This window comes from Procambarus clarkii, chromosome 11 (assembly GCF_040958095.1).
Source record: "Procambarus clarkii isolate CNS0578487 chromosome 11, FALCON_Pclarkii_2.0, whole genome shotgun sequence".
Taxonomy (NCBI): domain Eukaryota; kingdom Metazoa; phylum Arthropoda; class Malacostraca; order Decapoda; family Cambaridae; genus Procambarus; species Procambarus clarkii.
Window position 1 is genome coordinate 46710856 of NC_091160.1, and position 24565 is coordinate 46735420.

The window sequence follows — 24565 nt, forward strand, 5'->3', positions numbered from 1 at the left end:
ATATACACTTGCTGCCTGTCCCCTTACACAAAGAATTATCGTATATTATTATTCTTAAATCTTTGTTTCACGTGATTCCGTACTAGGTCCGAAATGTGGTCTACAATGTTGAAAGTCCAAGGTATGCTGATTAGTACTGACTGAATGCCCAAAATGGTACAAAATAATCTATGGTAATTCCTCACCTAACAAGTGAGACATCAGCACAACATAAAAAATACATACCTTTATTTTCTGCTTCATTTTCAGTTTTCTGGATTGTTTCATTTTTTAACTCATCATTTTCTTGCTTGGTCTCTTTCTCTTGTTTAACTGCCACATTATCCTTATCAGCTAATTCCTTTAGCTCTGCAAGTTCCTGCTGTGCTTTCTTCAGTCTATGGTAATTGTGGAAAGAATAATAAATGTGGCTTTAAAACATTAACATACAGTAATACTAGTATTGTATAGTAAAAGGTTACAAATAAAATTTATAACAATAATATAATGACTTTCAACATTAATATTTAGATTTGGACGATTAATTTACAGTATTACCTAACATAAATGGACTACTGTGGATAGGAGCCGATTCAAAGCATGGGGGATGTCGTTCTATCTAGTCCCTGTTTTGGGAGGCTCTACATTGTAATCCATATGCAGGATTGTCATGTGATAAACGAATCCACGTCATTTTTTTTAAATATTGTACAATACAGTACTAATAAGAAATAAATTCAGAAGGGGTACACAAAAATAAAAATGTTCTAGGACCTCATTAAAGGAATACAGTATATTGAAATATCTTCTGAATAATCCTAGTACTGTACTATAGTTCACAACTTCAGCACAAATTGGCAAGTACAAACCCTTTCTGGCCAACCTTCCTCTCTACCATGATTGAAATATTCACATAACATTTAGTCGTACTATCTGCATCAGAGAACATTTTGGTACCAAAAATACATATTTAACCCCTTAACTGCGTTGCCTCCAAATATGACACCCCTGCAGTGCGCAGGAAATAAATTCTCTGGAAAAAATTCTTTTTTTCTTTTCAAAGTGTCAGAAACCCTTCCCTCAGTATGGGTATGTAGAAAAAAAATCGAAATTGTACTTACTTTGGTTGCTATGGGGTCCGTAAGTTGGGGCGTGACGTCATCATTCCCTGTGAGCCAGAGCAGTGTGCTCTCGGGGCCGGTGGGGCGCTCGGGGTGGGGTGGGTGAGTTGCCGCGAATATATTTTCGTTCATTTTTTCGCACAGTTCCAAATACATTTTATTTGTTTTTACGTGCTAATCCTATGTACTATAGTGAACACATACACTATATTATGGCAGTACAACATCCGTACTGTCCGAAGACACTGTGTTACGTGCATGACACTTGTGTACACATATGCAGCACATATTTACTATGTATCATGCTAATTTATGTATATATACAATCTATTTACACACTATACACTGTCACACACTATATACATTTACCATCAACACATTCAGAACATCGCGTAGCAGCTGCTTCGTATGGGCCAATAGCAGCTGCCTCGTATGGGCCAATAGCAGCTGCCTCGTATGGGCCAATAGCAGCTGCCTCGTATGGGCCAATAGCAGCTGCCTCGTATGGGCCAATAGCAGCTGCCTCGTATGGGCCAATAGCAGCTGCCTCGTATGGGCCAATAGCAGCTGCCTCGTATGGGCCAATAGCAGCTGCCTCGTATGGGCCAATGGGAGCTGCCTCATATGGGCCAATAGCAGCTGCCTCGTATATGCCAATAGCAGCTGCCGCGTATGGGCCAATAGGAGCTGCCTCGTATGGGCCAATAGGAGCTGCCTCGTATGGGGCAATAGGAGCATTTGGCCATGAACGCATTCAGAACATCTTGAGTGAGAGCAGCCACACCCAGGCCAGTCTCCCTCACTCCAACATCTTACTCGCCAACATTGCTCCTCCCACCATACTGTTATAGTTCTTATTACATATGTTCTATATACAGGTACCTATCTACATGTTTTATTTACCAGAACTATGCAAGTAAGCCGGTATTGTGTCCAAACAGTACAGTGGCCACCATACACTGCATGAAAAATCACACAGCAGACGATGCTACGATTACGTCACCTCCCTCACCAAAATAGCTCCTCTCAGCATTCTCCTGTTGCTGTTCTTACACTATATAAACACACTATATATACCCATGTACATATGTTTTGCCTATAGCGAACCACTAAGCTAGTATGGTGAGCAAAACAAGAGTGGCAGCCACACACACACATTGAGGCTACCTCAATTCTCGCCCTCCCTCCCTCACCAAAATTCCTCCTTCCACAATACTACGCACAACGTTAATTATAACCACAATCCTGCTATTATCACAATCCTGGTCACTAATTCCTGTAAATGAATAATTGACCACACGTTTATTTTGAAAAGGAACCTAAGAAATCATTTGAAGATTCCTAGATGTACGAAATAATGCTGTGGTGCTGTGGCTAGCGCTGTGAACATCGTGAACAGCATTGAATCACTGGTATTTGAACATTGTACCCAGTCATTATCACACTCAGGCTCTTCTACAACACTATCATAGCTAAATAATACAAGTTAAATATATATTTTGACATTATTAGGCGATGCTGTGGTCACATGCTGAACAGCAGTGCTGTGCGCTCATGCTGCGAGCACCAGCCTTGGTTGCTCACACTACTGAGGCTCCCACACCCGGGAATGTGGACCACGATTTTTTTTAAAGATGGCGTCTGTTTACAAGACCCCTGAGGAAGCTGATGTGAACCCCATGTAGCCGCGGGAGTTTTGAATGGATCGTGAAAAATACAAATACCCGGAGGCGCGTTGCGCAAACCAGATGTGAGCCTGCAGGCGCGTTGCGCAGTTTAAGGGTTAACCACTGCACTGCTCTGCATTAACCCTTAAAATGCACAACACATCAATAGCTGAGGTGTGTAACTGTCACGGAATTGCGCACCACAGCTATTGATGTGTTGGAGTACCATGCAAGATTCAAGTCCTGCGGCTACACGGGGTTCACATCAGCTTCCTCGGGGCTCTTGTAAACAGACGCCATTAAAAAAAAAAATCGTAGGCAACATTCCTGGGTGTGAGAGCCTCAGTACTGAGTGAGCAACTAAGGTGGGCACATATAGCATGACCTAACAGCACTGCTGTTCGGCTTGTGACCGCATCATCGCCTAAAAATATCTAAATATATATGTAACTGGTATTATTTAGCCATGATAATATTACAGGAGAGCCTGACTGTGATAAGGACTGTGTTTAATGTTCAGATATCAGTGAATCAATGCTGTTCAAGATGTTTACAGCGCTAGCCACAGCACACTGGCATTATTTCGTCTATCTAAGAATCTTCAAATGTTCAACTTTCCATCTTCCTTTACAAAATAAACATTTGGAAAATTATTCATTTACAGGATTTAGTGACCAGGATTCTGATAATAGCAAAATTGTGGTGAGAATTATCGATGTGCGTAGTATGGTGGGAGGAGGGAGGGAGAGAGAGGTGGTGTCATTTCATAGTATCGTTGCTGGCTGCTGTGTGACTTGTCATGCAGTTTTTTGTTGCCACTACGTTGTTTGAACACCATACCAGCTTGGATGTACAGTTATGGTGAACAAAACATGTAGATACTCATATATAACATGTCTATATAGTGTAATAAAACCACAAACAGTATTATGGGAGGAGGAATGTTGGCGAGTTAGGTGTTGAAGGAGTGAGGAAGGGCTGGCTGGGTGTGACAGCCTACTCTTGATGTTTGGACTCACCATACCACCACCAAAAAATTTGAGGGAGCCGGTCGGCCGAGCGGACAGCACGCTGGACTTGTGGTCCTGGGTTCGATCCCAGGCGCCGGCGAGAAACAATGGGCAGAGTTTCTTTCATCCTATGCCCCTGTTACCTAGCAGTAAAATAGGTACCTGGGTGTTAGTCAGCTGTCACGGGCTGCTTCCTGGGGGTGGAGACCTGGTCGAGAACCAGGCCGCGGGGACACTAAAAAGCCCCGAAATCATCTCGAGATAACCTCAAGATAACCAACTTGGTGGTTCACTACAGTGAATAAAACATGCAGATGCAGATACTTAGTGTATATATAACCTGTGTATATAGGGTAATAACGTAATAACAGCCAAACTATTTGTTTATTGTTTTATGAACATAATACTTGCATCACTAATATGCACACAATACTTTTGAGTACAGCGATGGTTCACACATTTTATTATATAAATATATCATACTATACACTATTGAATAATATTACTACACTAAACAAAGAAAAAATCAATCAGAGACACTGAAATAACTAGGTAATAATATCTCTCTGGCAATTCCCGCTTGACAGCTCGGGCGGAGCTGACCGCCTCCGCCTCTGACGATTGCTCTGCCAACGCCTCAATTTTTCCAGCATTCCTAGCCCTATTGAAGCCAAAATATGTCACCTACGATTTTTTTTATTATTTTTCCTATGGTCAAGGAACACAAATAAACACTTTTATAAGACAAAATATTTTTTCTTTTCTTTATTTCTTGCACCTGGGTGTGCTGTAAGCTATAATCACAAGAGCCGCCCAGGGGTTAAAATATGACACCCTCGTGGTGTGCCGAAAATAAATTCTTTCCAAAAAATAATTTTCTCTTCTTATATTGTTAAAATGCTGTCTCTGATCATGGGAAACTAAAAAACCAGCATTGAATGTAATGAAACGCCATTTTCTGGGTGAGCCCCGGAGGCTCCCTGGAGCTTATCGGGCTAATGTATGTTATATTAGACCAGGACATTAGCTAAGGAGTTCAGACCTACCAGGGACCAGTGCCAGAACCTGGCCCCTTCAGTGAGGTTTCAGGGAGCAATGGCCCTGGAAAGCCCCATTGTGGTTGGTGGTTTTCTGTATCTGCCATCGATCGGGGTCAGGCACCCAGAAAGGTTGGCATAACAAAACAAACCCCACATGGTAAGAAACTAAAACAAAAAAACGAACATCGGTAGAAACTCCCGACAATCCCAAGGAAACAAGCAATTATCACAATTTACTGCCGCGCCAGTCATCCACCCAGCCCTCCCCAACCCCGAGGGGGGGGGTTACCTTGAGGTTACCTTGAGGTGCTTCCGGGGCTTAGCGTCCCCGCGGCCCGGTCGTCGACCAGGCCTCCTGATTGCCGGACTGATCAACCTGGCTGTTGGACGCGGCTGCTCGCAGCCTGACGTACGAGTCACAGCCTGGTTGATCAGGTATCCTTTGGAGGTGCTTATCCAGTTCTCTCTTGAACACTGTGAGGGGTCGGCCAGTTCCCACATGGTAAAAATAATTTTCTCTTCTTATATTATTAAAATGCTGTCTCTGATCATGGGAAACTAAAAAACCCAGCATTGAATGTAATGAGAGGTCCGGGGGGGCCCCGGACCTCACCGCACCGGCTGCCTTCAGTTCGGAAACTAGGCTTCAACCAACGCGAAAAAACCCCGCTGACCAGATGGGAGGGAGGGTAGCCAGGGAGCCTCCAGGGCTCACCCAGAAAGTGGCGTTTCATTACTTTCAACGCTGGTTTTCTGTGGGGAGCCCCTACAGCTCCCTGGAGCTACATACACAAAGAGAAGGAAAATAAGGACTTACCCGGGAGGCAGCGGTTACAAACTCCTCCACGCAAAGTCGAGACAACTGGCTGCAACCTGTGACCCAAAGCAACACAAGAACGCCGAGGAGCAGGGACGTTCACCAAATAACAGGCGGCCAGGACCCTGTTCGATTTCCAAAATTCACGCACCCGAATATGAGCCCAAGACATGTTACCAAACATGGCAGCCAAAGCTGCAAACTTCTGAACGTCATGGGCGTGAGGATAGACCGTATGCTGGCTAGACTTAATTAATAACCCTGCGGACAACCTGGGAGACCCGAGCCCAGCCACCCCAGCTGAGGCGTGCAGGTAACGGCGAAGAGCCGCAACCGGACACAACACATGATTTACTCAGTTTCTATCATCGAGCAACAGAGATATTACAGGAAAGAGATGGTTGGGTTGACTGCATCTATCTGGACCTAAAAAAGGCTTTCGACAGAGTTCCAAGACAAGAGGTTGTTCTGGAAACTGGAAAATATTGGAGGGGTGACAGGTTGTAACACTGTAAGGTGTTTGGTTTAGTTGTATTTAAAATACATAGAGATACATGAGTCACAGACAAGGATTTGAGAAGGCGCCAGTTTGGTCGACCTGAGATCTCACACCTCTAAGAGTTAATGACCACCAAGTGACCTGAGGTCAGATCATGCGAATTTCACCTTGCTTCTGCTAATCTTATAATTGGAGCCTGGTAGCCTTCAAACATGCCGACGTTTAAGGAGTGGCTTGGTAGAGTGCCTGAGGCTATCTACTTGTGGGCGGAGTTAGTTACTAGGTTCCTCAATATATACTCGGAGAGCTATTGATTCGAGAGCATTAACGAGAGAGAAGAACGGCAGTCAGCAGAGCAGAGAAGACGGCCTAGCAGGGAAGCTGTCGGCCGGCAGGGCGGGACAGTCTCTGTCAACTACAGACTCCCCCCCCCCCCCTCTATCCAGCTATAGGCAGACACTTGGTGAGTTGAACATTAAGGTGACTTGGTCGTGTTTTACAAGTGTTGTGTGATGATCAGGGGCAGACAGTTGTAGGGTTCTCAAATTCTTGGCTGATGGCTCACTTTGAATATTAACCTTTAACATTTTAATTGAATTTGCTAAATTATGATACTTATCATGTGAAATATAATTATGATTTAAATTGGCTTTAACTGTGTTCCCTAGAGTTTTGAGTGGAGGCGAGAAAGCCTCTGCGATTACTGGTTCATGATTTTAATGAGTACATGATACAGATGGAACAGACTAATAATGACCTTGATAACATCTTTTGAGAATTTTGTGATACAGACAAGTTCCATTCCTTGTTTTGTATGTAATGGTCTAGAATGGATGGTGGCAGCATTTCGTCTTCTACTATCTACTCTTCTACTTCTACTATCTACTCTTCTACTTCTACCTATCTACACCTCTCCCTCCACCCCTCTCTAAACTTTCACTTTCAACTAATGACCCTCCTCGCTCCTCCCACCTCTCTACCTCTCTCACCCCAAACCCTCACTAATTACTTCACTAGTCTTCTCTTTCCTTTCGTGTCTCTTATACGTTTGTGGCAGTGAAATGTATTCTAGAGTTCTCTCTAGAGTTTCGGGTAGCTGATCCAGTTACGGCGCCTGGTAGTCTTAGCACCTAGGTAGTCAAATACCTAGGTTACAAGGTGTTGAACGAGAGAGGTTGCCGTAGGAACTCTGGGAGTGCTCTAGAATAGTTAGCTAACTGGGGACGGGATAACGGACTAGAGAGAGCTGTGTTCCCCGGCCTCGTTAGTTAACTGGGGGGTGGAATAATGGACAAGATGGAGCTATTTCCCCCACCTCCCGTTACAAGGTAAGCTTCTAACATGGATGAAAAATTTTCTGACTGATAGAAAAATGAGGGCAGTAATCAGAGGCAATGTATCGGAATGGAGAAATGTCACAAGTGGAGTACCACAGGGTTCAGTTCTTGCACCAGTGATGTTTATTGTCTACATAAATGATCTACCAGTTGGTATACAGAATTATATGAACATGTTTGCTGATGATGCTAAGATAATAGGAAGGATAAGAAACTTAGATGATTGTCATGCCCTTCAAGATGACCTGGACAAAATAAGTATATGGAGCACCACTTGGCAAATGGAATTTAATGTTAATAAATGCCATGCTATGGAATGTGGAATAGGAGAACATAGACCCCACACAACCTATATATTATGTGAGAAATCTTTAAAGAATTCTGATAAAGAGAGAGATCTAGGGGTGGTTCTAGATAGAAAACTATCACCTGAGGACCACATAAAGAATATTGTGCGAGGAGCCTATGCCACGCTTTCTAACTTCAGAATTGCTTTTAAATACATGGATGGCGATATACTAAAGAAATTGTTCATGACTTTTGTTAGGCCAAAGCTAGAATATGTAGCGGTTGTGTGGTGCCCATATCTTAAGAAGCACATCAACAAACTGGAAAAGGTGCAAAGACATGCTACTAAGTGGCTCCCAGAACTGAAGGGCAAGAGCTACGAAGAGAGGTTAGAGGCATTAAATATGCCAAAACTGGAAGACAGAAGAAAAAGAGGTGATATGATCACTACATACAAAATAGTAACAGGAATTGATAAAATCGATAGGGAAGATTTCCTGAGACCTGGAGCTTTAAGAACAAGAGGTCATAGATATAAACTAGCTAAACACAGACGCCGAAGAAATATAAGAAAATTCACTTTCGCAAATAGTGTTTTTTTTTTTATTATTTTCTACCACAGACGTGGCCACACATTTACAATGCTAACCAGCATATATACATTTTCTTCTGTTCTCCATGGACAGGGTTAGAGAAGTGTTAAACATATAGTTCAAGGGTTTATTGAACACTCAACTACAGAAGGTGATTCGGTGCTTTTAAAATGCTAAGCTAACCTACATATATAAATACATAGATACACAGATTTACGTATGCCCTACATAAAGTGTTTGATGTGTCTTTTACATAGTGTCATTAATGTACATTCACAAAGGTGAAATGTAATTCTGATCAGCTTCCATATATACTTTATACCCATACATATACATACACACACACATATACATACATATATACACACACACATGCATTCACATACATTTGTCTCATTGTCTCAGTGGTAGACGGTTGGAACAAGTTAAGTGAGAAGGTGGTGGAGGCCAAGACCGTCAGTAGTTTCAAAGCGTTATATGACAAAGAGTGCTGGGAAGACGGGACACCACGAGTGTAGCTCTCATCCTGTAACTACACTTAGGTAATTACACTTAGGTAATTACCCGGCCGAACCAACCAAGCATCAATGACCCATGGACCCCTCTGGAAAGCAGCCGTCTCGTTCTTCGCCAGAAAAGATGGAGAAGGCTGCAAACGGACAAACCTACCCCCAGGACCAAAAGAGCAGAAACCCCTGCTAGCATGAAGCTCCCCTACCCGGCCCCCAGAGGCCAATGCCAACAAAAACAATCTGGAACTGAAGGGGCCACCACATACTGAGGAGAGGAAAGATAGGAGAGCACCCTGTCCAAGGACCAGGACGGAGGTGAAACATAGCACGAGAAAGCTTACGGAATGGGGCGGATGTGACGTCCACCCCAAACGCTAGCTTGAGCGGCTCCGCCAGCGCCGCACGATACGAGGCGAAAGTATTAGGCATCAAATGATGGTGCTGAAAAAGGCAAGAAAGAAAGGACAATACAACCCGATCCAAAAGATAAGACAATCTACGAAGAGCAAGAAAATGGAGAAAATAACGCCAGGAAACTTTATACTGCCGAGACGAAGCTCTCAGGTGGGACACCATCAACGAAGTCACCTGATCACCATAGAAATGGTGATACACCTGTGTCAAAAAGACCAGACGCAAAGAGCAGAGGAGAAGGTCGAACCAGCCCCATACCGGACCGGGCGGACCTGCTGAAAAAGGCGGAGCCACAGGAAACGCACCGGGTTCGGACACCGAGACAATAGCGCCGGAAACCAAGGCTGGGCTGGCCACCAAGGGGCCACATGGACTACTCTCCCTGGGAAGGTCTCCAACCGAGCCAACACCTAAAGCAACAGCTGTACCGGGGGGAAGACGTACAGGTAACCCCACCTCGTCAGTCCTGCTAAAAGGCATCCACCGCGAACGCCTCGCAGTCGGGGAAGGGCGTCACATAGATTGGGAGACGCCGAGACTACGCCGACGTGAAGAGGTCCACGTCTGGGAGATTGTACGTCTGACAGATCCAGGAAACGAGTCGTCATCGACCGTCCATTCTGTGGACATGGGAATGAAGCGAGACAGGCTGTCCGCCAGGACATTGGACACTCCCCGTACATTTAACCGCACGGAGAGCCAAACCCCGAGAATCCAGCAGACGAACCACTCGAAGGGACCAACCCCAAAGAGCCAAGGACCGAAGAGAACCCCCGCGGTTCAGGCAATGAACCACCTTAGAACAGTCCAAATGGAGCTGGATGGTCGATCCCCGAGTGACCCGAACCCTCCAAAGTGCAAACCAGACTACTGCGAACTCCTGAACCGTGCTGTGAGCCCGATGAAAGGACGGACCCCACCGTCCCTGGCTTGCCTGGTGAGCACTGGTCACAAAGCCCCAGCCGAGAGACGACGTGTCCATGAACACATTGAGCAAAGGCTCAGGACGGCACCAAGGTACCAAACCCCGAAAACCCCGAAGACGAAGCAGGTGATGCAGCAACCCACACAAGGCCCCCGGAGGACGAATCCAATGATCGCGAGAGAGGCGGAAGAGACATCCCCGAAGCCAAACCCGACCAGGTGGGTAGACTAGCACGGCGAAGTTCAGACTCCCGCACAACTGCTTGAGCAACCGCCGAGTGACCCGGGACCCCCTCAGAAACAGCCGACGGCAGGTCCGCAGCCGCAGCAACACCTCTGGAGGGAGAGACAAGGAAGCGATCCGAGAATCCCAAACAACTCCCAGCCAGGTCCGAACCTGGGATGGAACCAGATGGGACTTCCTCCTCTTCACCAGGAACCCGAACCTGGCGAGCTGGGAAAGAACCATATACCTGGTGAGCAGAGAAGCTGACTAACTGGGAGCCCACACCAGCCAGTAGTCGAGGTAGACCAAAACCTGAATTCCTAGAAGCCGCAGACGGGTCACCACAACCCGGGTCAGACGCGTGAAAACACAAGGTGCCAGATTCAAGCCAAAAGATAGGCAGCGAAAGCGGTAAGCGTGACACCCCACCACGAAACCTAACCAGTCCCTGAACCCCGGATAAACAGGAACGTGCCAATAAGCGTCCTTGAGGTCCAGGGACACCATCCAGGCACCCGGCTCCAACAGAAGCCAGACCTGAGACAGAGTAGTCATCAGAAAGGAGGGGCAAGGAATCCAGGGGTTCAGACGGCACAAGTCCAGAATGAACCTCAGACCCGCACAGTTCCGTTTCGGCACTGGAAACAGACGGTAAACCTACCTGAGGGACGTAGTCGTTTCAACCACGCCCAAGCGCACCCACTCCAGGATGACTTGACAAAGCGCAAGAGACAAAACCTGCCTTGTCAGCCCTGAACCCCCCAAAGGAGGGCGGGCCGCCCAACGCCACCGCAGGCCGGAGGACACGACCGAAAAAGCCCATAAATCGTGGGACCAAGTGTGGGCAAACAAAGCGAGCCTCCCCCCCATCGCCCCGTCAACGGGACGAACCGTGAAAGGGTTGACGCCCCTTACGAGAACCCAAACGCCGAACAGGGCGATCACTGCACCGACCAGACGATGCTGGCCCCAAAGGGAACGTCGGCTCAGAAATTGGCACCAATGGCCCATCTCGACCAGCAGAACCCAGAACCCTGGCACGACCCCTCTGAGACTGCCCAGAAAAATGCCTCGGAGAATCAACAAGTCCGCAATAGGATGACAACTAGACGAAGCCGCTTGCAGAACCTGAGAGACCGCAGTCTCTGCAAACAGCAATGGACAAAACGGAGACGAGAACTCAAGAGCCAGGGCCCAAGCAGATTCCAAAGAGAGGGCGAGCACAGCCTGACGGCACGCAAGGCGAGAAGCAAAAAATAGGGACACCATTTCCTTCAGGATGGGCACAAAGAGCTTTAACAGTGCAGCCGACGCCCTAGCTGCCGAAGTCAGCACCCCAGATGAAGGCCCTTCACTCAATGCTCCCACATCCTCCTCAAGCCAGGCAGAAGACAGCTCGAGAAGGGAAAAGAAACGTAAGACTGAAGCCAAATGCCCACGGGCTCGCAAATCCTCCACAACCAACGATGCCCAAAGAAGAGGAACTTGCACGTGAAGCTGGAAAAGGCCAACATCCAGAGAAAGCACGCGAGCGAACAAGCGTGCATTGAGGTGCTCAAACTCACCTCCCAAGGTAAACCTGCATAGATGTAGAAGTTTCACGCCAATCAAGCGTGCGGGTCCGACAGAACCCATGCCACACCCCCAACAAAAAGAAAGGGCAGTCTGCCAGCCAAGAAAATTCCGGAACCTCCAAATGCACCCAAAAGCTGGTAGAAGAACCAAAAAACGAGGACGGATCCATTGCAGAGGCATAAACCGGGTCTCGTAAGAGGTATGCAGCAAGAGCCTCCTGAGCCATCTTCGCGGAGATACGGGAAATAGAAAACCTCTGGGAAGATGGAGCCGAGGTTCCCAAAGGAGCCTGGAACTGAACCCGGGGAGGAGCCGAACCCAAATCATACTCATACAAGGAAGGGGGGGTAAGAAAACCCCTCCCCCTGCAACAATAAGCCCCGCGAGGAAGGCAAAAGCACCCAAGCGGGGTTAAAGGGGGCCCAAGGACCCCAAGGTTGACTCCTCCCCAGCCCCAGGATCCTCCACGTCGGGACCCGGGGGCAGAGCCGTCCTCCAAACCCTCTACCCCTGAAGAAAAGGCAGAGTCCAGGGAAAAGGCAGACAAGAAGGGGGCCTGCTGGTGGGACTCAGAAGCCTCGGCAGGAGGAACCAGCTTAAATGCCTCCATCTCCGACCTGAATGGGGCAGCCCCCGAGGCTGCCTGAGCCTCATTACCAACTAAACCTTGTGCCGAAGCCGAAACCCTCAGACATTTTGAAGCCGGACACAGGGGAGGGGAGGTGCGGGATGAACCACAAGGGAGGAACCAGGGAGCGCGGAAGGAGCCAAAGCCGAAGCGACTAACGCCCCCCAGGTCCGGGTCCCTAAAACCAAAACAGGGAAGCCTTGGGGCATCCGGGTAGGAAACCAACCTAGCGCATTGCAGTAACTTAAACTTAACATGTAACGCTGATGCTGCCTGTACCCTAACAGGAACATCCTCAGAGTAAAACTGGAACACAAGCAGAGAACACGACTCGCAAGACTCCGGGTCAAAGGTGTCGTTGATCCAACTGGTAGCATGACGGAGGCAAAACAGGTGACTGTCACCCTGAGACAAGGGCACACAGCAACCCTCAAACCTGCACAAGGCAGGTTGGAACTCGGGAGACGCATCCATGGGTCCACCGAGCCCCGACTGGGGTTTCCAGGGCCCGTAGGGTAACAACTATGGGAAGCCCGGGCAAGGTGTTGCTAACCAGTTAAGAAAGCCAAACAAACAAATGGTAGATCATAACACTGAAACCCCTGGGATGTGTACAAGCACGGGAGCCTAACAGAGGGCCACCAAAACAGTATCGAGAACTATAGGCCCATGAGGGAGAACCTCCACCAGGCAAACAAACACAAAACAAAAGAAAACCCCACAAAAGTACACGTTGTGCGACCTGCCGCTTAGGTAGCAGGTCGCACAACACCTTGACGCCCTAACCAGCACAACACCACTCCCTACCCAAGGCCAAACAAGAGCCCCAAGCCCCAGCTGGCCCCAAAGGTGAGGCAAATGCCGGGCAGTAAGAACCCCAACGGGAGCGGTTCCCGAATGCCCCAGGGAAGATAACCCTGACACGCAAGGTCAGTACTCACAGGGCGCCTAGGGAAGGAAGCCCCTAAGCGCATGCAGAACTGGCACTGATGAGGTACTCCTGGCCACTACACAATACACTAAGACAGCAGAGAACGCCACACAAGGCAAACACCGCCCAGAAATTTGAGGCCAGAGAAGCATCTATCCCGGTTGACACTAGCTTATGAACTGAAGGCAGCTGGCGCAGTGAGGTCTGGGGCCCCCACTCCCCCTCTCAGGGAGGTGAGGGCTGCACGGATGACCAACGCGGCAGTAAATTGTGATAATTGCTTGTTTCCTTGGGATTGTAGGGAGTTTCTACCTCTGTTTGGTTTTTTGTTTTAGTTTCTTATCATGTGGGGTTTGTTTTGTTATGCCTACCTTTCTGGGTGTCTAGCCCCAGTCGATGGCAGATAAGAAAAACCCCCAACCACAATGGGGCTTTCCAGGGCCATTGCTCCCTGAAACCTCGCTGAAGGGGCCAGGTTCTGGCACTGGTCCCTGGTAAGTTTGAACTCCATAGCTAATGTCCTGGTCTAATATAACATACATAAGCCCGATGAGCTCCAGGGAGCCGTAGGGACTCCCCACAGAAAACCAGCGTTGAATGTAATGAAACGCCCTTTTCTAGGTGAGACCCGGAAGCCAGATGTCTCGACTTCGCGTTGAGGAGTGAGCAGCGACCGCCTCCCGGGTAAGTCCCTCTATTTTCCTCTGTGGGTAGTTAGCTTCGGGGAGCCGAAGGGGCTCCCCCCAGAAAACCAGCATTGAATGTAATGAAACGTCATTTTCATATGGCGTTTCATACGCCTGGATAGTTCCCCGGAGTTATCCAGGCTAATATGCTAATGTCAGACTTTGGCATCAGTCATGTGTATGGAGTTCTGTGGGCGTACCGGGGACCATGAGCCAGAACCTGGCCCCCTCAGAGAGGCATGGGGAGCAATGGCCTATAGAAACCCCTGTGTGGTTGGAAGAATTCTATGTATGCCATCGACCGGGTCAGGCACCCAGAAAGGTAAGCGTCCCAAAACGAACCCCTATTCTGGTAAAAAATGCTACAAAAAGCCAAACAAGTAGATAGAACTCCACAAAAAGAAACGAGCAAATGAGCATGACGCCACACGTCGCTGCGCCGCTGTCTGCGCAACTCCCCTCTCCCGGGGAGGGGGACGGGGAAGCCCCAGACCACCATGCCAGCCATCCACCCTTCAGTTCTGAGGCTGGACATCAAAACATGCATTTACATTCAACGCTGGTTTTCTGGGGAGAGCCCCTTCGGCTCCCCGGAGCTAACTACCCTCAGAGGAACATAGAGGGACTTACCCGGGAGGCGGTCGCTGCTCACTCCTCAATGCAAAGTTGAGACAACTGGCTGCAACCGCCGATCCAAAGCAACACAGGCCCGACTAGACCCAGGAACGTTCACGAGGGAGGGCGCAGCCAAGACCCTGTTCGACGGCCAAAAACCCCGCACCCAAATTTCCGCCCAGGACATGTCGCCAAAGATGGCAGCAAGAGAAGTGACCGTCATGGGCACGGGGATAGACTAGCTAGCCTTAATAACCTTGTGGACGACTTGAGAGACCTGCACATGTGAACAGGGAAGGAGGGAAACCGGATCAACCCAAAATGCGTCCCTGAACACAGAAGCCACGGCGCACAAATAATGGCGGAGGGCCGTAACCAGACACAAAGGATGAGGCACCCACGGCCTGACCAACCAAGCATCAACAATCCAAGGACCCCTCTGGAAAGCAGCCGTCTCATTCTTCGCCAGAAAAGGAGACGGCTGCAGATGAACAAATCAATCACCACGACCGAAAGAGCAGAAATCCCTGTGCTGGAGGAGAGCATGAAGCTCACCGACCCAACCCTCAGAGGCCAATGCCAACAGGAAAAGAGCCTTTGAGAAACAATCCTGAACTAAAGGGGCCACAACAAACCGAGGAGAAGAAAGAAAGGAGAGCACTTTGTCCAATGACCATGACAGCTCAGGTGGCGCGTGAGCAGGCCAGAGGTGAAACAACACACGAGACAGCTTGTGAAACCGCGCAGAAGTAACATCAATACCGAAAGCAAGCTGAAGCGGCTCCACCAGCGCCGCATGATACGAGGCGACAGTATTCGGAATAAGATGACGGTCCTGGAACAATCAAGAGAGAAAGGACAACACCACCCTGAATCGAAAGCGAAGCACAATGACGAAGAGTCAAAAAGCAACGGAAGGACCGCCAAGAAACTTCATACTGCCGCCGAGACGAAGCCCGCAGGTAGGACACTAACAAAGAAGCCACCTGATCACCATAGAGATGATGATAAACTCGAGTCAAAAATACCATGTGCGTATTTCAAGATGTTCAGCATGTTGAACACAAGCCAGAACTTGGCCCCCCTCAGAGAGGCACGAAAGCAATGGTCTATAGAACAACCCCCCCCCCCATATGGTTGGGAGCATTCTATGTCTGCCATCGACTGAGTTTGGTACCCAGAAAGATAGGCGTCCCAAAACAAACTCCTTTTCTGGTGAAAATATTGCTACCGAAAGCCGAACGAGTGGACAGAATTTCCCAAATAAAAATTAGCAAACGAGCATGACATCATCACGTTGCCGCGCTGCTGTCTGTGCAATCCCCCCCCCCTCCCTTCCCTCTCTGAGGGGGGTGCCAGGTTCTGGCTCATGGTCCCCGGTAGGCAAGAACCCCATGCATTTTGATTCCAGAAAGCTAATAATTACATATTAGTCTGTATAACTCCTGGGAGCCGACGGGGCTCCACCCCAGAAAAAAATATTGTACGGTATGTAACATACTTTACCTGTGATGGAGCTGGGAAGTTGAGTAAATTATGGGCGCTGAGCGATGGAATGCTCGGGGGTCACTTGACCCTACCACCCCGTGGGGCGGCAGTTGCTGCGACTATAATGTTTCACAATTATTTTTATGTTCCTCATTATTTTCTTCTCTGGTTTTTTGCTGTAATATTATTCAAAGGTTTGTAATTTGTGGAATTTATATAGATCACTGTGTGGAACATTGCTATGCTCAAAATTATGGGACTCATATATGTGACATATATGAGTCTACACATAAGGGGCATAACTGGCCGACCCCTCACAGTGTTCAAGAGAGAACTGGATAAGCACCTCCAAAGGATACCTGATCAACCAGGCTGTGACTCATACATCAGGCTGCGAGCAGCCGCGTCCAACAGCCTGGTTGATCAGTCCGTCAACCAGGAGGCCTGGTCGACGACCGGGCCGCGGGGACGCTAAGCCCCGGAAGCACCTCAAGGTAACCTCAAGGTAAGGTAAGGGACATACATATTATATTCTACGATCAATCAAACAGTGTTTTTGCTGTTATTACACTACTGTATATACACGCATATTGTATATACCCATCTGCATATGTGTTCACCATAGAGAAACACTAAGCTGGTATGGTTATTTAAGACAATAACATGTTGCCACACACCAGCCAATAGACGACACTACATCTCCCTCCCTTACCAAGAATACTCCTCCCACCTTATTACGCACATTGTTAATTCTCACCACAATTCTGCTGTTATCAGAATCCTGGTCACTAAATCCTGTAAGTGAATAATTTTCCACAAGTTTATTTTGTAAAGGAACATGAGAAGTCGTTTGAAGATTCTTAGATGGATGAAATAATGGCAGTGTGCTGTGGCTAGCGCTGTGAACATCTTGAACAGCATTTATTCACTGATATCTGAACATTGTACACAGTCTTTATAACAGTCAGGCTCTTCTGTAATATTATTTGGCTAATTAATACCAGATACACATATATTTTGACATTTTTAGGCGATGCTGTGGTCACAAGCTGAACAACAGCGCTGTTAGCTCATGCTGTGTGCACCAGCCTTGGTTGCTCACTCAGTACTGAGACTCTCATGCCCGGGAATGTTGCCCACTGCCCACGATTTTTCTTTTAAATGGCGTCTGTTTACGAGCCCCTTGAGACACTCTGTGCACCCCCAAGCGAGCGCCTCAAAGCACTTTGCGCAGTGCAGTGGTTAAGGCCTTAATTTATGTCAAGTGTAATAAATGCTTATAAAGATGTGTGATTTCAGTGAGATCGGCCTGTAGCTTTTTGCCGGTATTTTACTACCCCCCCTTGTGAAGTGCAGGGAAAAATACAAGTTATAAAGTTACAAACCCATTAGGATTTCAACTAAGACTCAACAGAAGAGAAGTTGTTAAACACAAGGGGCAAAATCTTACTGAAGCGACCATACGAGTCATAAATACTCATACTCCGGCTAAGTAAAACAGAAACAAGCAACATTTAATGGGCCAGCCAGTTAAAATATATTTTCAATTTTTGTTCATTTTAAATTATACATCCATTTTCTTCCATACGGGCAAACGGCCAAATTCAGACATAATTTATAAGAGGACAGGTTGTGGTATTTTGCATTCCCATCCCCTTCATGTTTGAATTATAGGGAACTTAGAGCGTATTTATGACTACCGATCTATAGCATTATATTACATTGCATCATTTCTTCACAATACTGTATTACATTTTTTTAGATACCCAATACATATATTTTGTAGTAAATAAAATAAACTAATCAGAAAAAGATGTACATGTTAAACTTACTCTTTTATATCTCCATGTTCTCTAAGAAAGTGGACTCTCTTGTGAGCAAACCAGTGTTTGTCATGCACAGAGAGTTCTTTTGAGGCCAGTGCCAGCAAGACAGAAGCCAGCACTCCCTGACAGTCAAGAGGCTGTCGTTGATAACATATGTCAAACACATGATGATAAAGGTGCACGTTGCCTCGGTCTTTCTTCAGAGCTTTACGTAACACTGCCAAAGCCCTGTCGGCCTCCAGTAATATCTGAAAATCATGCACTATACATCAACACACACACAAGGCCTCTACTCACAGCCTCATTCAAAGAGGGAAAGTTAGCTGATAGTATCAATATATAACAAGGGTAATATAAAACCTACTTAAACTACTGGCATGTCTTATAAACAAATGTTAATCACAAAATGCTGGAAAATCCATTAGACAAAAATATGATAAAACATAAAAACAATGAATTAACAAATAAAAGTAGTTCAACTTCAGAACAGCAAAACTGTGTGTATACCAAATGTCTTGAACTCTTACAGTAGTTTTGGTCTTGAACTCTTACAGTAGTTTTGAAATTATTAAAGAAAAAGTACATGGCCCCAAATACATCTACTGTACCAACACTTGGATCTTGACCTTTTCCCTGCTGAAGTGAAGAAACATCCTCAATCCCAGTTCTGTATTTTTTCAAGTGTTGTTTAGTGGGCCCTGGCTGTGGCTACAGAAACAACTGAAAGGCCACTTAGAAGGAAGTATTTCAATCCAATTAATGCCTTTCTTTCTTTTTTTATGGGTTCAATTATTGTAATAAATAATTTCTCTGACACCATAACTTTGCACACTCACAAAACAGCATTGAATGTAATGAAATGCCATTTTCTGGGTGAGACCCGGCGGCTCCGCGCAGCAATCCGGGCTGATATGAATATATTAGACTCTGACATCAATCAATGCACACGGAGTTCTAGGCCTTCCGGGGACCTCGAGCCAGAACCTGGCCCTCCTCAGAGAGGCACAAGGAGCAATGGCCTATAGAAACACCCATGTGATTGGAAGCATTCTATGTCTGCCATCAACTGGGTCAGGCACCCAGAAAAGTAGGCGCCACAAAACAAACCCAATCTAGTTAAAATATTGCTACTGAAAGCCAAACTGTTGGACAGAACTCCCCCAAACGAAAATCGAGCAAATGAGCATGACGTCACAACTGTCACTGCGACGCTATCTGGGCAGCTTTCCCCTACCTGGGAGGGAGAAAGGGGGGAAGCCCCAGACCCCTCACACCAGCTATTCACACCATCAGTTCTGAGGTTGGATGTCAAAAACCCACCAAATGGGAGGGAGGGAGGGTTGCCGTGGAGCCTCCAGGTCTTACCCAGAAAATGGCGTTTCATTACATTCAATGCTGGTTTTCTGGGGGGAGCCCCTTCGGCTTCCCGGAGCTACTTAAACAAAGATAAAACAAGAGGGACTTACCCGGGAGGCGGTCACCACTCACTCCTCATCTCAAAGTCGAGAAAACTGGCTGCAACTGCCGACCCAATGCAGCACAAGCCCGACTAGGACCAGGAACATTGACATGGTAGCGAACGGCCAGGACCCTGTTCGACCTCCAAAAACCCCGTGCCCGCATGTCAGCTCAAGACATGTTACCAAAGATGGCAGCCAACGCAGCAAACTTATAAACGTCATGGGCACAAGGATAGACTGTAGGCTGGCTGGACCGAATAACCCCGGTCCAGGGTTTGGAGCTACTTAACCATAGATAAAACAAGAGGGACTTACCCAGGAGGCACTCACCACTTGCTCCTCAACTCGAAGCCAAGACAACTGGCTGCAACCGCTTACCCAATGCGACACAGGCCCAACTAGGACCAGGAACATTGACAAGCTAACGAGGGGCCAGGACCCTATTAGACCGCCAAAATCCCTGCGCCCAAATGTCAGCCCAGGACATATTGCCAAAGACGGCGGCAAGAGCCGCGAACTTGCGGACGTCATGGGCACAGGGATAGACCGCAGGCTGGCTGGACTGAATAACCCTGCGGACAACCCGAGCCCTGGAACAGGGAAGAAGGGAAAGATAAAGAACTTGCGGACGTCATGGGCACAGGGATAGACCGCAGGCTGGCTGGACTGAATAACCCTGCGGACAACCCGAGCCCTGGAACAGGGAAGAAGGGAAACCAGGTTAACCCAAAGAAGATCGAAAGATCGAACCAGTTACGTAACAGACTGGCCTGAGCTGCTGAAAGAGGCGGAGCTGCGGGAAAACCCCTGGGTTTGGATACCGAGCAAGCAGTGCCCGAAACCAAGGCTGGGCTGGCCACCAAGGGGCCAGGAAGAGGTACAGGTAACCCCACCTCGACCAGTCCTGTCTCATGGCATCGACCCCGATGGCCTCGCAGTCGGGAAAGGGTGCCACATATGACAGGAAGCGCCTCGACTATGCTGACGCGAAGAGGTCCACCTCCGTAAGCTTGTACGTCTGGCAGAACCAAATGAACGAGTCAGCATCGACCTTCCCTTCGGTGAACAGGGGAATCAACCAAGACAGGTCCTCCGCCAGGACATTGGACATTCCCCGAACATGATCGGCCAGGAAAGCCAAACCCCGAGAACTCAGCAGAAGAGTCACCGGAAGCAACCAGCCCCAAAGAGCCATGGACCGCATCGAACCCCCGCTATTCAGACAATGAACCACCAGGGCGCAGTCCGAATGGAGCCGGATTGTTGATCCGTGAGGGACCTGAACCCTCCGAAGCGAACGCCACACCGTTGCTAACTCCCACACTGTGCTGTGGACCCAACGCAGAAGGATGGACCCCACTGCCCCTGGCCGGCCTGGTGAGCACTGATCACAAAGCCCCAGGCAAGGGATGACGCGTCCGTGAACACATTGAGCAAGTGCTCGGATAGGCGCCGAGGCACTGAAACCTAAAAGACCCGAAGAGGAAGCCGGCGATGCAGCAGGCGACATAAGGCGCCCGGTGGCTGAACCCAGAAATTCGCGAGAGAAGTGGAAGGGATGTCCCTGAAGGAACCAGAACAGCCAACGTAGCCAAACCCGACCCGGCGGGTATACCATTACAGCAAAGTTCAGACTCCCGCACAAACCCTTGAACATCTGCCTCATGACTCAGGAGCCCCCAGAAACAAGCGAAGGCAGAACCGCAGCCACAGCAAAGCCGCCGAGGGGAAAGATAAAGAAGCGGTCCGAGAGTCCCACACTATAATCAGCCAAAACCGAACCTGAGAGGGACCCAGATGGGACTTCCTCCAGTTCACCAGGAACCCCAAACCCGGCGAGCTGGGAACGAACCAAATCCCTGGCGAGCAGACATGGGGACTGGCTGGGAGCCCACACCAGCCAATCGTCGAGGTAGCAGAACCCGAACCCCTAACAGAAGCAAACCACCACAACCCGGGTAAGGCATGTGAACACCCGAGGTGCCAGATTCAAGTAAATTGGAAGGCAATGAAAGCAGTAAGCCTGACGCCCACAACAACACCTAGCCAGTCCATTAATCCCAGATGAATTGGGACATGCCAGTATGCGTCCTGGAGGTCCAGGGACACCATCCCAGCGCCTGGCTCCTATAGAAGACAGACCTGGGAATAAGTAGTCATCTGAAAGGATGACTACTTTTGACTACTCGACTAACCCCACAAGTCCAGAATGAACCGCAGGTCTGCGCAGTCCCGTTTTGGAACTGGAAACAGGTGGGAAACCCACCTGAGGGACGAGGCCGTTTTGACCATGCCCAAGTGAACCCACTCCAAGATGACCCAACAGAGCGCAGAAGAAGCCTGCCCCGCCAGCCCTGAACTCGCTGAAGGAAGAAGGGCCACCCAATGCTACCGCAGGCTGCAAGAAACAACCTGAAATTCCCACGAATTGTGGGACCAGGCGTGAGCATAAAGCCCGAGCCTCCCCCCATCAATGGGCCAACTGCGAAAGGACGGATGCCCCTTACGAGAAACCCGACCGATGAACAGAGATCCCCGCGCCGACCAGATGTCGTTGGTTCCGAAGGCTGCACTGACTCCGAAACTGGCACCACTGGCCTACCATGACGGGAGGGAGAAACCCCGAGCCCTAGCACGACCCTTCTGACAAGACACCTCCCCCCCACGTGCTCCCTGGAGAACCAACAAGTCCGACATGGAACGACAACTAGAAGAGGCCGCTTGCAGATACTGCACCACCGCAGACTCTGCAAACAGCAAAGGACAAAAAGGCGAAGAAAACCTAAGAGCCAGGGCCCAAGCAGATTCCAAAGACTGAGCGAGCACCACCTGACGGCAGGCGAGACGAGATGCAAAGAACAAAGACACTGCCTCCTTCAGGATTGGCGCAAACAGCTTCAACAGCGCAGCCAACGCCCGCACCCCCGAGACCAGCGTACCAAACTCATTATCGGCATACAGTGCCTCCACATCCTCCTCAAGCTAGTCCGAAGACAGCTCAAGAATGGAAAAGAAATGCAGAACCAAAGCCAAATGGCCATGGGCGAGCAAGTCCTCACCTACCAGAGCCGCCAAAAGGGAGGGAACCTGCCCTTGAAGCTGCACCTGGCTGATGTCCCACGGAAGAAATACACATTGAGGCATTCAAACTTGCCCCCCATGTAGACCTGAACAATGGTAAGAGCCTCTCACCACTCAAGCATGCGCGCCTGACAAAACGTATATCATACCGACCAGACCACACACTAGAAGGTGAAGGGACGACGACGTTTCGGTCCGTCCTGGACCAGTCTCAAGTTGATTGCTTTAATTGCCAACCGAGAATGGTCCAGGACGGACCGAAACGTCGTCGTCCCTTCACCTTCTAGTGTGTGGTCTGGTCAACATACTTTATCCACGTTATTGTGACTCATCGCCTGCGTATGTCATGACCCCCAACGAAAAGATCGGACAGTCTACCAACCAGGATGACTCCAGAACCTCATAATGAACCCAGTAAGGAAAAGAAGAACCGAACTCAAAAGAGACAGGATCTATTATCGAGGCGTAATCCGGGTCGCGTAGGAAGTAGCCTCTGCACCTCATGAGGAGGGATGCGGGAGGCCGAAAACCTCCAGAAAGATGGGGTCGAAGTACCCAAAGGAACCCGGAGCCTGGAAACGTCGGTGTCGAAGGTGTCACCAACCCAACAGGCAGCATGACTGAGGCAGAACCGGTGATTGTCACCCTGAGGCAAAGGAACAGAGCAATTGTCAAACTTGCATGCAGCGAGATGGGACCCAGGAGATGCTTCCATTGGACCACTGAGCCCCAGTGGAGGTTTTTCATGGCCCTTAGACACTCTGCTAAGGGAAGCACAGGCGAGGCACTGCTAACCGGCACCCCAATATACCAAACAAACTGCTAAAAGCTGAATTCCCCCGGATGTGTACACACACGGGGACCCAGTGGAGGACCACCAAGAATTCAATATATATCAGTGGCAACAACACCAAGAGCAGACCCCTCCACCAGGCAGAAAACAAAAACAAAAGAAAAACCCTGTATGAGGACAATATATGCAGGCGGTAACAGAGCTGGCTGCTACATGAGGTGAAGAACAGCTGCACAGTATCTCGTGCCCCTACCTCCTACCCAGACAAGCAGTGGTGCATGAAACACCCCAGCTGACCCAAAGGGCGGGGCAATCACCGAGCAGCAAAAGACCACAGTGTAGGCAGCACCCAAGCGACTTGTGGAAGGTAACCCCAAGCCACAAGGGTAGTATTTACAGGGCACCTAGGGAAGGTAACTCTAGGCGCATGCAGCCCTAGTACAGTTGAAACTACTACTGGCTCGCACACCACCACTGAGACAGGACCACACCACAAGACACAGCACTGAAAGGATTTGGAGCCAGAGTCACACAACCCGCCAGGTCACACATCAGCCGAGAACTGACTGTGTGGATAGCCGGCATGGGGGTCTGGGGCTTCCTCTTTCCCCTCCCAGGGAGGGGGGGGGGAGCTGTGCAGACAGCGCCGCGGTGACAGTTGTGACGTCATGCTCATTAGCTCGTTTTACGTTTTGGGGAGTTCTGTCCAACAGTTCGGCTTTCAGTAGCATTATTTAACCAGATCGGGTTTGTTTTGGGGTGCCTACCTTTCTGGGTGCCTGACCTGGTCGACGACAGACATAGAATGCTTCCAACCACTGAGGGGTTTATATAGGCCATTGCTCCTCGTGCCTCTCTGAGGGGGCCAGGTTCTGGCTCATTGTCTGTGGTAGGCCTAAGAACTCCATTCGCTTTGACTGATGCCAGGGTCTAATACATTCATATCAGCCTGGATAGCTCCAGGGAGCCGAGGGGGCTCCCCCCCAGAAATCCCATTAACATGATTATTGTGAAAGTTGCATTAACATGATGTATCAATGAGGGTCTAAGGTGTG

The 24565-nt window shown here is 48.7% G+C and overlaps 2 protein-coding genes across 2 annotated transcripts in view; both read right to left on the reverse strand.

The window, feature by feature from the left end:
• Positions 1-24565, reverse strand: part of LOC123758422 (uncharacterized) — a 156764-nt gene that overhangs the window by 40895 nt on the left and 91304 nt on the right. The window contains 1 exon segment of the mRNA XM_069322809.1: positions 226-377. Within this exon segment, the coding sequence (XP_069178910.1) occupies positions 226-377 (152 nt within the window).
• The window catches only part of LOC138363390 (repetitive organellar protein-like), a 35793-nt gene continuing 27697 nt past the window's right edge, over positions 16470-24565 (reverse strand). The window contains exons 11-12 of the mRNA XM_069322423.1: positions 17063-17145; positions 16470-16526 (exon numbers count right to left, since the gene is read on the reverse strand). Coding sequence (XP_069178524.1) covers positions 16470-16526; positions 17063-17145 — 140 coding nt within the window. The remainder of the gene's footprint in view (positions 16527-17062; positions 17146-24565) is intronic.